This window comes from Pelmatolapia mariae, linkage group LG14 (genome assembly GCF_036321145.2).
Source record: "Pelmatolapia mariae isolate MD_Pm_ZW linkage group LG14, Pm_UMD_F_2, whole genome shotgun sequence".
Lineage (NCBI taxonomy): Eukaryota > Metazoa > Chordata > Actinopteri > Cichliformes > Cichlidae > Pelmatolapia > Pelmatolapia mariae.
Window position 1 is genome coordinate 27,094,421 of NC_086239.1, and position 14,651 is coordinate 27,109,071.

A 14,651-nucleotide genomic window follows, 5' to 3' on the forward strand; every position below is an offset into this window, starting at 1 on the left:
CCCAACCCTAACAGGTTGTAATTGTTGCCCTGTGGATGCTGATGCTGATATGAATTTTTGCCAATACTGATTTCTTTTTAAAAAGTCTAACTGGCAGCATGCACAATCAAAAAATCACTTTTCTTCAATTTAAAATATTCAAGTTTCCATCATTAAGAAAATTATTCTCAGGTTCTCATAAACTGCATTAATTGCATTAAGTATTGCAGGGTCTTCTCTTATGGGAGCAACTGAAAATAAAGTGCTCTGCTACTGGTATAAATCAGAATGAGCTGAAGCTTTACTTGACATATTTTGCCTTAGCAAACACAAGCAGGTGTAACAGATTGATATAACAAACAAATGTCAGGTATTCACATCATTTTCCAGCGTATCTGTAAATTCACCTGACAACAGGACTTTTCTCTTTTTCACTCGTCTCCATAGTTTTCATCATAACCGCTCTGATCCTTTGCTCATACCGAGGCTGCTATATTGTCGCTGGCTTGAAGCACAGGAAAGCTTTATCCTTAGGCTCACTGTATTTGTTAGTTGTTTCAAAATGATTTGAATGATTATGTTTTTTGTCACAAAGGTCTCACTGTGATGGAAATGCACAAACGTTTTAGTATTAATTTAAATGAACAGAAACTAGTCTTACAGCCATTTATTACTCAGAATTACAGTTAATGATTCAGACATTCAAATAAAATTTAGACTGTATAGTAAGTAGGGATAACTTCCAGCACAGCCTGTTCCAGAGTTAATATCAAATTTCTAGAATATGTTCAGGAATTTTCCTAAAAGCTATGATGTATTCCAAAAATATGCCTAGAAAAGACAAATGTGGATGACTCACATCAGTTTTTCACTGTAATTAAAAACAAATCTGACAGACATAAAAGTACCTTTGTGCTCACGCAGCTCTTTCTATAAGTTTGAGGAGGAAAGCAACAAACCGAGATAAACGCACATTTGTTTTTGAAGTTAAGAGTTTATGTTAGTATGATCATCTAATCTACAAAATAACCTAAGTCCACCTAAAGAAAAGAGATGGATGGGATTGTGGCAGTGAAGAAGTGAGAGGAAGTAAGTCCCATTGTTTCTCCTCTTAATTACACATGAGACGCTGTGGAGTAACTTAAGTATGCTGACATTAGAAGAGGGAGGAAAGTGTCACCGAGTGCCTCTTTCTTCTCTCTGCAGCAGTTTACACTTAAACCTTTGAGACTCGTGATGTGAAATCAATGAAAATATGTACTCCAATTCTCCATATTCTCTTAGGAACAGATACAAGAAAAGGAAAACAAAAAACCCCAAAAACAAGCAAGGAAATAAAATGACGCAAACACAGTCTTGAGTAAATAAGCCTTCAAAAGAACAGCCTTTACCCTGCTTCTTAGCATCCAGGCCATCTGCTGATGTGCTGCGTGGCCTACAGAGAAGAACAGAGGGAGTTTGGGAACTCCAAACATCTTTTAACGTATATAATTGATGAGGAGATGCTGTAAGTAGGGCGCAGATTTAATGCTCAGCTTACTTTTTTTGTAGAGCAACTCCCAGGTTTCCCAAGTATTGTGACACTTCCTCTGTGATGAGCTGTACCTGACGGTGTGAAACAAATCCCAGGTTGACCAAAGTGCCTGCTGCTGTCACCAGCACCACCATGTGTGCCACCTATTTCCTGTCAGCTGGTGCTTATTCCCTTGAGAAAAGCTTTGGGATTAGAATTAATAACAGCGCTTACAGTGGAGGAACAAGTACTCAGGTGATTCACTTAAGTGAAAGTAACAGTGCTGTAAAATTTCCACGTTACAATCAAATGTCTCACGAGTAAAAGTGCAGAAATATTACCTGCTAAATATATCCACCCATACTCTATATGTAAAAATCTTGAGCCATCCCTCATTTCCTTATATTTTGCTAGGAAAATAGGTAATGCAGTATATAAAGCAAAAACAGTACAGTTCTAATTTCCTTTTCTTTAGGTAGTCTTCAGGAATAGTTCTCCAGGCATCTTGAAGGACATTCAAAGCTCTTCTTTGGATGTTGGCTGCCTTTTGTTCCGTTCTCTGTCAAGATGATCTCGCACTGCTTCAATAATGTTGAAGACCCGGCTCTGGGGAGGCCAATCCATGGCACAGTCTTCCACTGTGTCTTTTTCTATCCCGGCATGCTTTTACTGCATTGACATTGTGTTTGGGATCATTCTCACGGTGACAAATAAAGCCAAGGCAATCAGATGTTTTTCAGATGATATTGCATTGTGGATCAAACGCTGAAAGTACTGGATGAAATGCAATCCAAACCATGAGAGAGTCTCCACCGTGTTTTACAGATGACTGCAAAATCTCTGTAAATACTTATGCAAGTTGAACCATAAATTTCAAATTTGGATTCATCATCATGTTTTCTCACTGATTTATTAGCACAGTTCTCATGTAACTTGACGTAGCTCAGAAATATCTTCTGTTTTTCTCATCCTTAAGAATGGCTTATTGATGGCTACCCTTCCACCGAGACCATATGTGATCAGATTTCAGTGAACAGTGAATTGATTAAGTGAAGAGTCAGATTCTCCTCTCAAATCTGGTGCCAGGTCTTTGCTGGATTTTTTCTTCTTTCTTAAGGATACAACATTCAGATAATGTTCACCAGGTGTGTAATGCAGCAGCATTGTGCTATTAATGCTGCTGCATTAGAGTGCAATCAGCATTTTTCTACTATTTACCAATATCTGGTTTTGTTGAGTGGTTCCCAACGAAGTCAGTCAGGTCAAGAAGATCACAACATAAATTGGACTTGTTGTGAGATGACTGATGAAGTAGGAAAGAGGAAACACCAGCTGTATTATTATAAATATTTATATATTTCTCTCTGAAATACTGCTATAAATTAAAGGAGATATCTCCTCTTCAGAAACACAAAATGTCCTGGAGCCGAAGCATGTCGCTGTTTATGAGCTTAAGGTTGCTTTTCTTGAGTAAACGTACTTGGCTGCATACATATTGCAGCCACCAGTGACAATCAGTGACATATATCATACTATACATGCAGAAACTCATAGTGAAGCAGTGGCACAGGGTTGCCTCTTAACTAAAATAATGCATCATGATCCGTTTAATGTAACCGCCGACCCATCAACTGCATGATACGTAAATCAGTCATGCATTTTATTAGAATCTCCATTAATCCGCTGTATCATATAATGTAATGAGTGTTAGGGAGTGAGAGGGCAGAATGGACAGGCAGATGTCTAAATGTGCTAATTGGCCAATTTGTTTACTCCATGCCAGGTGCTTGTGTGCAGTCTAAGCATGGCAGCACTCCCAGCGGCAAGCGGTGACCCACTTGTATAGCAGTGCCTTTTTCCCCCTATTTAACTAAACACAGTGCCACTATTTATAATCAAAATATTATGTTGAACCACTGAAAGCAGCTGGCTGAGGAAGCTACAGTTTATTGGCCTGCAGGAGCTGGTGAACAGCTCCCGTGTGACTCTTAGCGAAGCTCGGATACATCAGGTGGAAATGCAGCAGTGTTACAAAGTGGTTTTCAATTAAAAAACAAACAAAAAGAAGGAAGCCTGCAGGGGAGCTTGTTATCAACCCTGGTACATGTCCCACTGTGCATGTGTTGCTCAAAACTGTCATGGCCACATCATGTCCTATCTGAGGAATGCCTGTTTGACTTAGACCCTATTTACTTCAGATTTCTGAAGTGTGTCTTGGACAATTAGATCATGAGTGGACAGCGCTAAATACAAGTGTAAATGACCGCCGAGACTCATTATTCTCACTCAAACAACTTGCCGAGGTGGCGTGGGACACATTTGGCCTTGTATCTTTTGTACTGTAAACACTAATTTGTCCCGATGCCCAGCGAAAACACAACGGGAAAATATGTCACCAATGTGTCGGTTTTTTGGCTTGTGTCCTGTGTCTCAAAGTCACAAATGACTTTGGCCTGACAGCTTCAACAGTTGAATCATGCGTACACATGTTCTTCTTTGCTTGACGCATTTTGGATGCGTTTTCTTAGCTAGTTCTTGTTCAGTCAAAATAACTGTGGACAGAAATCTTGGGGTCACGTGGGGTCAGCTGGAGATTGAAAACACACGATAGACACTGGTTAATGTCACTTCTATGCCCTCTCCCTAACCCTAATCCTATCCCGCACTTTGGGAGAGCAGCGCCAACCACTGCTAGCAAATGCTGCTTTGCAATATCAAACTAAAATATTTAACTGAATCCTAAATATCTATTGAGATTATCTAAAATATAACACACATATTATGTGAGTTATATTTTATATTTTATTATTTTTTATGTATTGTTTTACATAGTTTAACATTATCTTTATCACATCGTAAAATATCTAAAAAGCCTCTAAGATGTCTCCACAACATTAGCATGGTTATTTTGTTGCCTTCAGATCTGTTTTTCTGGTGTAGGACTTCCATGCAACAAACTCTCAATAAGATCCACATTTCCACTGTTAGGATTAAAAACTAGTACATAACTAGTAAACTATTAAAACAAAACCGCACTTTTGACGAAGTTGAAATGAGCCGGCGCATTTGTTGACTCCGGAGGGTTAACTTTTGTCTAGTCCAGCCTGTGCTTTGTAGTTTTGTCTGTTTGTTGTTTGAATCCTCTCTATTCTTCTCATTCCCTTTACTTTAGAATTGCTCACAGCAGATTGCTGCACCTGCTTCTGCTGGAAGTCTCTTCTTGTTGATAGGGAGTTCTTCCTCCCCACTGTCACCAAGTGCTCGCCCATTGCTGGGGTTTTCTTTGTAATATTAAAGGTTCTTAAGGATGTAAAGTGGTTTCAAATTACTACAATTGCGTATTCAATGGAAATGTCCACTGGCTGTCCACTTGTGATCCTACTGCCCAACGAGCTGTAAACAGATAACCTCTGAAATGGACAGCTGTACTACATGTGCCTGCAATACAACAGCCGTGCAGAAAAGCCCAATGGCAGAATGCCTGAAGCCATCTTGGTGTTGATTCAATGACTCTGTGTCATCTTGGAGCCTGTAGTTTCTGTACTATTAGGGAAATCCCTGAGTGTAACACAAATTCAACAGCACTGCAAACTACAGTACAGTTTTCCAAACTTCTCCAAAATGAAAAGGAAAAAAAAAAGGACTGCACTTATAAGTCAGCTGCCATGCTACCTCAGTAAGGTTGTTCTTAGCCATAGAGATACTTTGCCTGATTTTGTAGCCAAACACATTAAACAGGTGCTGCATGAGTATTACTGAGGACCGGGTGTGATTCCACCCCTGGTCATTTGGTGTGTCTCTTCCACCTTTCTCCAAATAAAAAATGAGCATCTTTTAATTCTAAACACAAGCTGCATGTGAGGCTTATGTTGAAGTAATATGCAGGTATTTAGGGATGAACCAAAGTATTTAACATGTGATGATGATTATGAGGTAAGGCAGTCTCAAAAGTCAGAAGTAACATGTTACAAAAGTCTTTTTAACACATTATGTGGTTACCATTGAATCAATCCAATCAATCAACTGCACCAGTCAATCTAGGGCAATGTAAGGAAAACCTATGATTGTGCTTAAGAAGCAGTGAGGGAAAAGGGCCTATGCCAGTCCATAGAATAGCTTTTGAGATTTTTCTGTCTGGATACTGGGATGGTACCAAGAATTCCTTGTCCTATGTTCTCCCCAGCTCCACCTTCATTCACGGAGACGCCGGCACAATACGTAGAGGCGAAGGAAGGGGGAAGCACTGCGCTAAGCTGCTCTGCCCAGGGAAATCCAAAACCAATGATCAGCTGGCTGAGGGAGGGGGAGGAGCTTGCAACCAACGCAAAATACTCGGTAAGAAAATATCATGGACATAACTCAGATTTATGATTGTGTGCAAAAATAGAAGTGGGGTTTGTGCACAGATGGCGTCATCCGCTGAGCCCATCTGTACTGACAGTATGTTATGGACTATGTCTCACTCGGGCTAATGTCAGTTTATTCTATTGTCGAGCTGCTTCATGAGCTGTGGTTTAGTCTCTAAACCTGATGTGTTGTCCGAAGTCTGAAAAAACAGCAAAACCATCCCATCGTTTTAAAACATTTAAAACATTGCACCACAGACTTGGTGTACAAGTGGTGGAAAGCTGCAGATGTTTGGCTATTTAGGAAACAATTATGTCATCGGTCCAGAATGACTGACAGTCAGACTGTTCTGTCTTCCCTGTGATGTCGTTAGGAAAAATAAAAATAAACCCTGCATAATCTGAACAATTTTAAGCACAGCTTAGTGGCACACCTCACATTTCTGAGCCCTCTTTGTTGTCTGGTGATGCCTGACTGTTTTTTTAAACTCCCAAATGCAGACAGCCTGATGTCATGGCAAGGATATTTCTGGCACTGCCTCAGTGCTTGCAAACATTTAAATCAGGTTTGTGGTGTTAGTTGCAACAAATCAAAGACAGTCAACCCACAGCTCCATGACAGATGATTCAAAAGCACCAAAAGCTTCGACGAGCGATGATGCATTAGAGCCATAGGATGTCGAATCTTGAGTGAGCGGTGCAAATGTCACTTTCTCTGGAGTGGAGGATCGCTTGCTCTCACTATACTATGAGAAGCACTACCCGCACCTACACGTCTGAATGCAGCAAATTCATCTCTGGAGTTAGTCTTGCAGAAGTTAAGTTAGATATGGGAGGCTGACTCAAACATCAGCTTATTGCTAAAACAAAACACACACACACCACACGCACAAACGCCTGTAACAGATGCAAGCAGATTGCTGATCGTGTCTAAGAAGTGTAGCAACAATGGTAATTTTGCATACTGCTTGTAATTGTTTTTAGGATTTTTCAAAGGTGCTTGCATGCCTTCACATTCTCGTATGTGTCTGATATTGCAGTCTGCTGCAGGCGCTATCACCTTTTCGCAGCTGCCTGTGTAACATACAGCAAAGGAAGTGAGAGCAGCACAGAAGCGTGTCTGTTAAAGGCCTCGTTTCCTTTCATATTCGCCTTTTTTGCCCCACCATCAGTCGCCTCTCTTTAACACCATTCCCTCAGTAAACGATTAGACAACATTCTGATGCATTATTAATCTCCCCTTTTCGGCATCAATATTACATTAGCCCTAATATGAATGTTGCACTAAAAAAGAAAATCTTTAGTGAGAGCCAAATGCCAAATTCTAATAACCTCACTTTGCATTTATCGTCTCCTCTCGTACATTCGCCTGTTTCTCGCTGCATCTCCCCTAAAATACGGGAGAGCTCCTTTCTGTGCTGAGAGGAGAGCTGTGTGTGTGTGTGTGTGTGTGTGTGTGTGTGTGTGTGTGTGTGTGTGTGTGTGTGTGTGTGTGTGTGCGCGATAGGGAGCATTAGGATATGTTTGCTCACCCACATGCTCAGATCCATGGAGACGTCATGGAGAAAGGGAGGAATGTGACAGACGGGGTTAGAGAGGAGCAGAAACACTCCTCCTCCACATTCTCCTCCTTCTTCTCCTCTTTTTACTTTCCTCATTTTTTTAAAGCCTGGAAAAAAAGATGTATTAAGTAACCAGGAAACTGAAAAAGAAGACTTTTAAAAAACCTAGGAAGGCAGCGGCAGCCAACCAAATGTCATTCTCACTGGAGTGAAGTGCATAGGACAGAAGTTGAAATTCTGCCTTCATCTTGTGCCTCACCTTGTCAAATGAAAAGTTCCTGTTTACTTTCCTCACACTCACCTTGGATTGAGTTCAGCTATGGCACAGAAAGTATTGGATCAGAATGACGACCAGTACATGACTTTAGATTCTGTTAAGATTACTGTGTTAACATCACTGCTGCATTTGTGGTGTGTATGAGTTTAATTATTTGATCTAACAGTGGTTTAGACTCTTTGGCTTTTATAGATTCAGTGCAACAACAAATGCCAGGATTTAAAAATATGCTAGACCACGCTGTCCCTGAAACATGCTTGATAGCTAGCAATGACAAGCTAGCTAAAAATAACCTTTTGTGCATGAGTGTCTTTGTTTGTGTTACACTCAGCCTCTGACTGAACGTTTCCAGCAAACATTTCAACACTGAATATCTGTCAGATGGCGGTCTTTTGTCGATGTCTGGTAATGGTTGAAAAATAGTTTCAAAATAAAAGTTGTGGGACCTCAGTGTTGGCTAAACATACCTCTTAAATGTCACATGGATGTGGTTTGTTAGACCAATGACCAAAACATTCTGGTTTAAAAGAACAAGAAGTCAATGGAAAAAAACAGACACCACAAGGTTGCTCATGACCTTTCACTTCTATTGTGCTAACTTATTTCACAGTAAGGTTCATGGGCCAATCACAGTGGCTTTTGGTCAAGACCTTATAACCAATTGGTCACAGCTTGGAAAGCGCTGGTCACTAGGAAAAAGTGTGTATTCCCCATTCAGTAGGTGAGTGGTTACCTGCGCTTGTTGGCAGATTGCCGTAGTTGCTCATCGTCTGCATAGAACATGCAGAATTGTATACCACTGTGTGGCCATTTTCACCAAGCAATAGCTAGCAACCTCCCACAGCTGCCAACTGGTTGGAGAATACACATTTTTTCTTACAACCACTGGCTGACAGACAGTTGGCAAACAGTCTCTAGGCCTGTGTGCCTGAGGCTTTAGCAAAACACAAGCTAAGTTTACTTCACTGTTCGGTCCAAATATAGACTGTATGTAAAAGATGGATGTAGCCACCGTTGATATTAAGCTTCATGCTTCATAACAAGACAAAGAGCAAAGGAACCAAAGGCTGTTTTTCCAAAGAACTCTATGTAAAGACAGGTTTTATTTACAACCCTCCTATTGGTCATTGGTCGCAGTTGTTGTGAGCTGCCTGGGCTCCATATTCACATTTCTAGGGAGCTATACATCATGTTATGGCACTAGTTACAGTTTAGGTTTTCAGAAGGGCTTACTGGTTACAATACCCCATGGCATAGATAGTTTAGAAACATAAATTCAGACCAGATCTCCAATTCTCACCTGGTATCCCAAAATACCTGATGATTGGATGATGGGTGATGATTGGATGATGGGTGATGATTGGATGATTGGACTGCAATCATTCTTTTATGGCATGCTCAATTTGGCTCACCGAACAATTTTGCACTAATCACACAAAGAAAATTTTAATTTCAATTTTAGAGAGTGAATGCCGCTAACGATTAATGTAATTCATTTTAGCCTTTATATAAGCCTTGAATAAGAGAAGATCATTTAAAGTAAATTGCATGTGAAGGAGGTGAACTGGAATTGGAAAGAGAGTATTATTTTTCTATTAAAATAAAGACAGTTTCATTCCTTCAGTCATTTTTGAACCAACAAAGCAATAAATTCACCTTAAATCAGTGGTTAGTTTACACTCCTAGAACCAAGTGTGCCACACACAAGGGTGTTATCTCGCCATTAACATTGTTATGATGGCGATGCAGCTCCCCAACAACCTTGCAAAAGTTAAGCTCTGCTTTGTTTGCTCTGCTTGTACCATAAAACATCTGAGAGACAGATGAATAGCAATAATTCTGCAGGCGTAGCAGATTCTCCGCTCAGCTGTGTGAATGGACAGACTACAGCTGTGTGTGACATGAATGGACAGAGCCTCTCGCCACCTGTTGCATAATTTATGAGGTTTGGTTAATGTGTTCTTCCTCGCCACTTATTGGTTCTCATCAGTGCCTGCACACAGGGATGTGCGGTAACACTGAGTTAGACGTTACCAAGGTGACCATATACAGGAATCACACCTGGAGCTAATAAATCATTACACACTTGTGACTTTTAAGTCTTTTTTTTGCGTGAAACTTTGACCTGTAGTAAAATTTAACAAACTACATGATCTGAAATAATTTAGAACACATTTGAGGTACTATACAATTGTACTTCTATTCATCTATATGATATCATTCTAATTATAACATAACAAGGGCTTTTAAGTTTTAAATTTGCCAAATTTAAAGGCTGGATGTTTATTTCTTTCTCCTGCCCATTCATTTGCAGGTACACGATGGCAGACTAACCATCCTTGGCATCACCAGAGATGACAGAGGGGCGTACACATGCCGAGCCTACAGCGACCAGGGAGAAGTGCTCCACACTACCCGTCTGTTGGTTCAAGGTGATGTCTCCTCAGGATGAGTAAAACAGATATACAAGTTACAAATATAAAAGTCGAATCCGAATGTGTTTGGATATTTTGCCAGATTTTTCATTGAAAAGAAAAATCTTTCCCCGTCTCTACCGGAGGCATACCGCTCTGCTTGCATCAATATAGTAGTTAGGTTCCATTATTTATACTTAAAGGCACTCCTCTGGTGTACTGATGTATGTAACATACCTTCTGAGTCTGTATCAGGCAGTCAATAGCTCAGTCTGGGGCCTCTGTATGTGAATGTGTGCACAGCCATGTGTATACAACAGGATCTGTCTAAGAGCGCGTCACTGTCTGTCTCCGGTCCATTAACCAGGCTCTCTGCTAGACACAGATCAGATAGATGGTTGTGATAGCAGCCTCTCTCGGTCTCTTGATACAGCGGGGCTTGGGGGAGTTAACAGTGTGTATTTAACAAGCAACTGAGCATCTTGCTTTTAAGGTGTATTTTAACGCTTGACTTCTGTAGGTGCAAACATAGCAGAGAAATAACTCCACTCCTTCGCAGTACAGTAAATGGAGGCACGCATACACACACACACACACACACACACACACACACTGCAAACATGGTGATTGTTTTGTAACTTACTGAAGACTCTCACTGGTGGTGCATGAGATACAACTGCATTAAGGCTTCAGGCCTCTGGTGGAAGTACCAATTCGATACCTGTTCTCTCTTATCTTCGTGCAAGAGGTCTCAGTCATGATATGCATATATGATAAATGCACAGAAATCTTTCATTGTAGTTTTGTAGACATTGCAGTGTTTTTGCAATATAACAAGACCAAAACCACAAAAACAAAAAAGGTTGATGCTGTAGTTTGTTTGAATATTACCACGAATAACACAGTGAAATAAGAGACACGGTTACTTCGCACACGCGGAGCAATAACCAGGAGACATCTGAGGAGTCATGGTTCTCAGTCTGGTGATCTGTTTTTAATTGTTATGTGAGACGTCTGCACAGTGATGTAAAAGGCTGTGCATGCTCAGAGGTGAACAAACAGGAGGTTTGTATCTGGGCCTTCTCATAAAAGACAGCTTACCTTTCATGGCTTCTGCTGTTTTATTGAGCGCTAAGAGCAAATCTAGAGCACTTCAGGAGATGAAAAAGGTTACAGTGTGAAGCATGCGAAACCAGAATGCTGACTAGTATTAAGTTTACAACAGCTGGCTGCTTACTGTATTTTAAATCAGACTGTGGTGATATATGCTGTAAATATTACTTAGTGTGTGCCTTTTCTCACCCTGATTTGCACCCGAAAGAACAAAGTTGGTGTGAAAGCCTCCATGTAGTGTAGCTGTCTTCCCTATTCTTTTTTTAGAAAGATTTTTTTTAAATAAATTTTATCAATTTTGAAAAAAATTAATAGGTTTAGGTTTTAAAGAATTAAATTATTATGTTGGGGTCTCATGTGAAGGTGATGATATATGCCTAACATTCAATAATATAATTTATGTTAACAAATTTCCCACGCGTGGGACTAATAAAGGTTAGCTTATCTTATGTGGTGCAAAGGACAAATCCACAGGAAGTTGTGCTTTTTAACATCTTTGTGCTCGCTGTTTCATCCACTGTCAGCTTTACTGTATTAGTTCAAGCTTATGAAGCGACATGAAACATCTGCTACAAACCTTTCTAGACAGTGACTGTTCATCCACAAACAAAAGATGTTAGAAACCAGCTGAAACTATTAGAAAGTATTCACTGTACACTTTATTAGATACACCTTGGCTGTCTTGTGTTCCTCCACATCCCAAAGTTGCTATAAATATTTGCATCGACAAGCAGTTGAACACCTATAAAAACGGCCGATGAGTGTATACTGCAAACACTGCACTAAATATTATGGCTGATTTGATTTTAAAATGCCTTCTTTGGCGTTGGCAAAGCCTACACAGTATATACCTAGATAAACACAGTGCCATCTTTCCATTTCTTTTTCTGGAAATGGACCGGAGTCCATTTAGCAGCTAGAAAAGCTGAAATGGAGATGAAAACCAAAGCTGTAAAAAGACTGAAATTTTGAATTAACATTCATAAGGTGGATTGAAAAAAAGACTGCCTACTTCAACGCTTTTAACACTTTTTTCTGTTTCTTTCAGGGCCTCCATACATCGTTTCACCACCAGAAAATGTCACTGTAAACATATCCCAGAATGCACTCTTTACCTGCCAAGCAGAGGCATATCCAGGCAACCTCACCTACACCTGGTTTTGGGAAGAGGACAACGTCTACTTCAAGAAGTAAAGTTATGATCAAGTTCACTTCTGTACTGTAGCTGTTCTCGCTCTCAGTGTAGGGAAACTCGTTAGTTAAGCACTTGTGTGAGGTTAAGACTTAGTGATTTAAGTCAGCACCATGCAAGCTGCATAAGGCCTTTATCCCTGAGCTTTTGTGATGTGATTGACATTGCGGGTCTCTGAGCCCTTTGCTGTGCTGTGTTTTGAGCGACTGTCCAAGGGTATTTAGTTTGTGTGTGCCATGCCCTGCTGTGACCCCAGAGGCAGTAAGAGTGGGCCTGCCGGGGGTCCGTCTGGAGCGTGCCAGGCGAGTTAGTGCGCTCTGGTGACAACATCACATGACTCAGGCCTTGTGTCATCATATGCCTCTCATGCGGTGATGATATGAAGCGTAGCCAGGACCTCTGCAGGCTCCCCAGAGCTGGTGTTTAGAGTCTGAGAGGCTTTTGCAGTGAGGAAGTGACAGACAGAACAAGTGGGAAGGAAGAACTAGTGAATAGGGTTTTGACTGGCGGTGAAAACAAGTGTCTGAAGGACTTTCACAGAGGAAGTTTCCATACTAATTTTAAACAGCTTTTGTAACGTCAATCTTGATTTTTTTTTTTCGTTCTTTTTTTTTACAGGATGGGAAAGATTTAGTTGAGGGACTTTATGATGAGACAGTCAGAATTTATGCACTGAAGACTGCACTGATCAAACTTTTAGTAACTGCACACCAAGAGCCTATTGCCAAGTGTTAGAAGTAAGACACGTTTAATTTAAGCAGCTTACAGCAAAGCATAGCCTTTAAGAACAGCTAGCAAATGATCACATGATTAATCACATGTGCATATATATAAACACTCTGGCTATATGTGCCATATGGTACTGAAATTTGGCTTAGTGATCTTTTCCCTTTCAAAACCAGCAAGTTGTAAAGGACTTGATCTATATAAATACTTGATAAAAGGAAAAATATAATAAAAATGTGCACTAAATGTGCATATGAAATGTAAATACCAGCCTACAGTACCCTGTTCCTAAGTGTTTATAGACTTAGCTATCCCTGCCTCAGGTGTGTGCTCCTCTGCAGACAAATCCTCTGTTTGCCTGTGAACTAGTCCTAAATGATCAGGACTTGAGCAGCCAAAATTGGCACACAGTTACACCTTCAGCCCATGAAGATTCTTGACTGCATTAGATCTTGTGATGTCACGTTTTAGCCGATTGCTACAACCACTTAGCTGTTGGCTAAAATGAACAGTTTTTAGCGTTTATGCACCTACAACAGCTTGAAAAACATCTCATCATTTTTATTTCACACCTGTAACATTTCCACAAAAGTCTGATTATACACAAAATATGATTACATATGATGAATTTTAATAGTTAATTGTTGATCCCTTCATGCGTGTAACAGAACAGATCCGGTCATGTGTTCTGAGCCAAATGTTCATCCTGTGTTATTGTAGAGAGGACCAGTGTGATTTTTACATCTTTTAGCTCATCCAGCCGAAAGGCCGATGAGTTTATACCAGGGTGAGACTTCCGTCGTCCATCCTGTCGTCCACAGTTCACAAGGAATCGCTACTCCTTCTGGATTAAACTTAAATGAAACCTGCACACAGTGATCGCCTAATGGGTCTTCACCCTAACCGGTGAACTGTGACGGATCGTGAGCCAAATGAGCCGCTATGGCAGTGACCTTCTGGCGTTCTCTTGGTTTGATTCTCATTTTCAAAAAAAAATGAGAAATGAGTGAAAATACCCTTTGGCTGCTCTTTTAGTTACTAATAAATAATATATAGTCAGCATTAATGTTAATGATCCTGATTTAGTTGCAACAAATAATTAAATAATTCAAACCAAAGTTATGTAACTGTTATATGGGTTTCTGATTTTTTTGTTGCTATTTAATTTAAATGAAATTTACTGATTTACTGATGCTGATATTTACTGATACTGATGATCATTTTTTTTGTAAAGAACTTTTTTGTAGATGCTCAAAAATCTCATTAAGTACAAATAAGCTGAAGGCAGGAGGAATAAGATACCAAGTCTCAACAACAATTTGTGAAGCTCAGTGTGACAAATATGTTAGATACCAAATAAGTATTTGACAAAATAATCTTTAAAAGCTCTTTTCTAGAAGTATTAATATCATCCCGTTAAATAAATGTGATAACTCATCTGTATAATAAATGATCAACCATTAACAAAGCCCTGAAGGTCTTTTTTATGTTTACTTTTTATTTAAAGGCGTTTTTAGTTTAAAGTAATT

At 39.9% G+C, this 14,651-nt stretch overlaps 1 protein-coding gene across 2 annotated transcripts in view; it reads left to right on the forward strand.

Moving 5' to 3' along the window:
- The window catches only part of igsf9ba (immunoglobulin superfamily, member 9Ba), a 73,475-nt gene that overhangs the window by 32,234 nt on the left and 26,590 nt on the right, over positions 1 to 14,651 (forward strand). For both annotated transcript variants that reach the window (XM_063493822.1, XM_063493823.1), the window contains exons 4-6: positions 5,676 to 5,827; positions 9,992 to 10,109; positions 12,253 to 12,394. In XM_063493822.1, the coding sequence (XP_063349892.1) occupies positions 5,676 to 5,827; positions 9,992 to 10,109; positions 12,253 to 12,394 (412 nt within the window). The remainder of the gene's footprint in view (positions 1 to 5,675; positions 5,828 to 9,991; positions 10,110 to 12,252; positions 12,395 to 14,651) is intronic.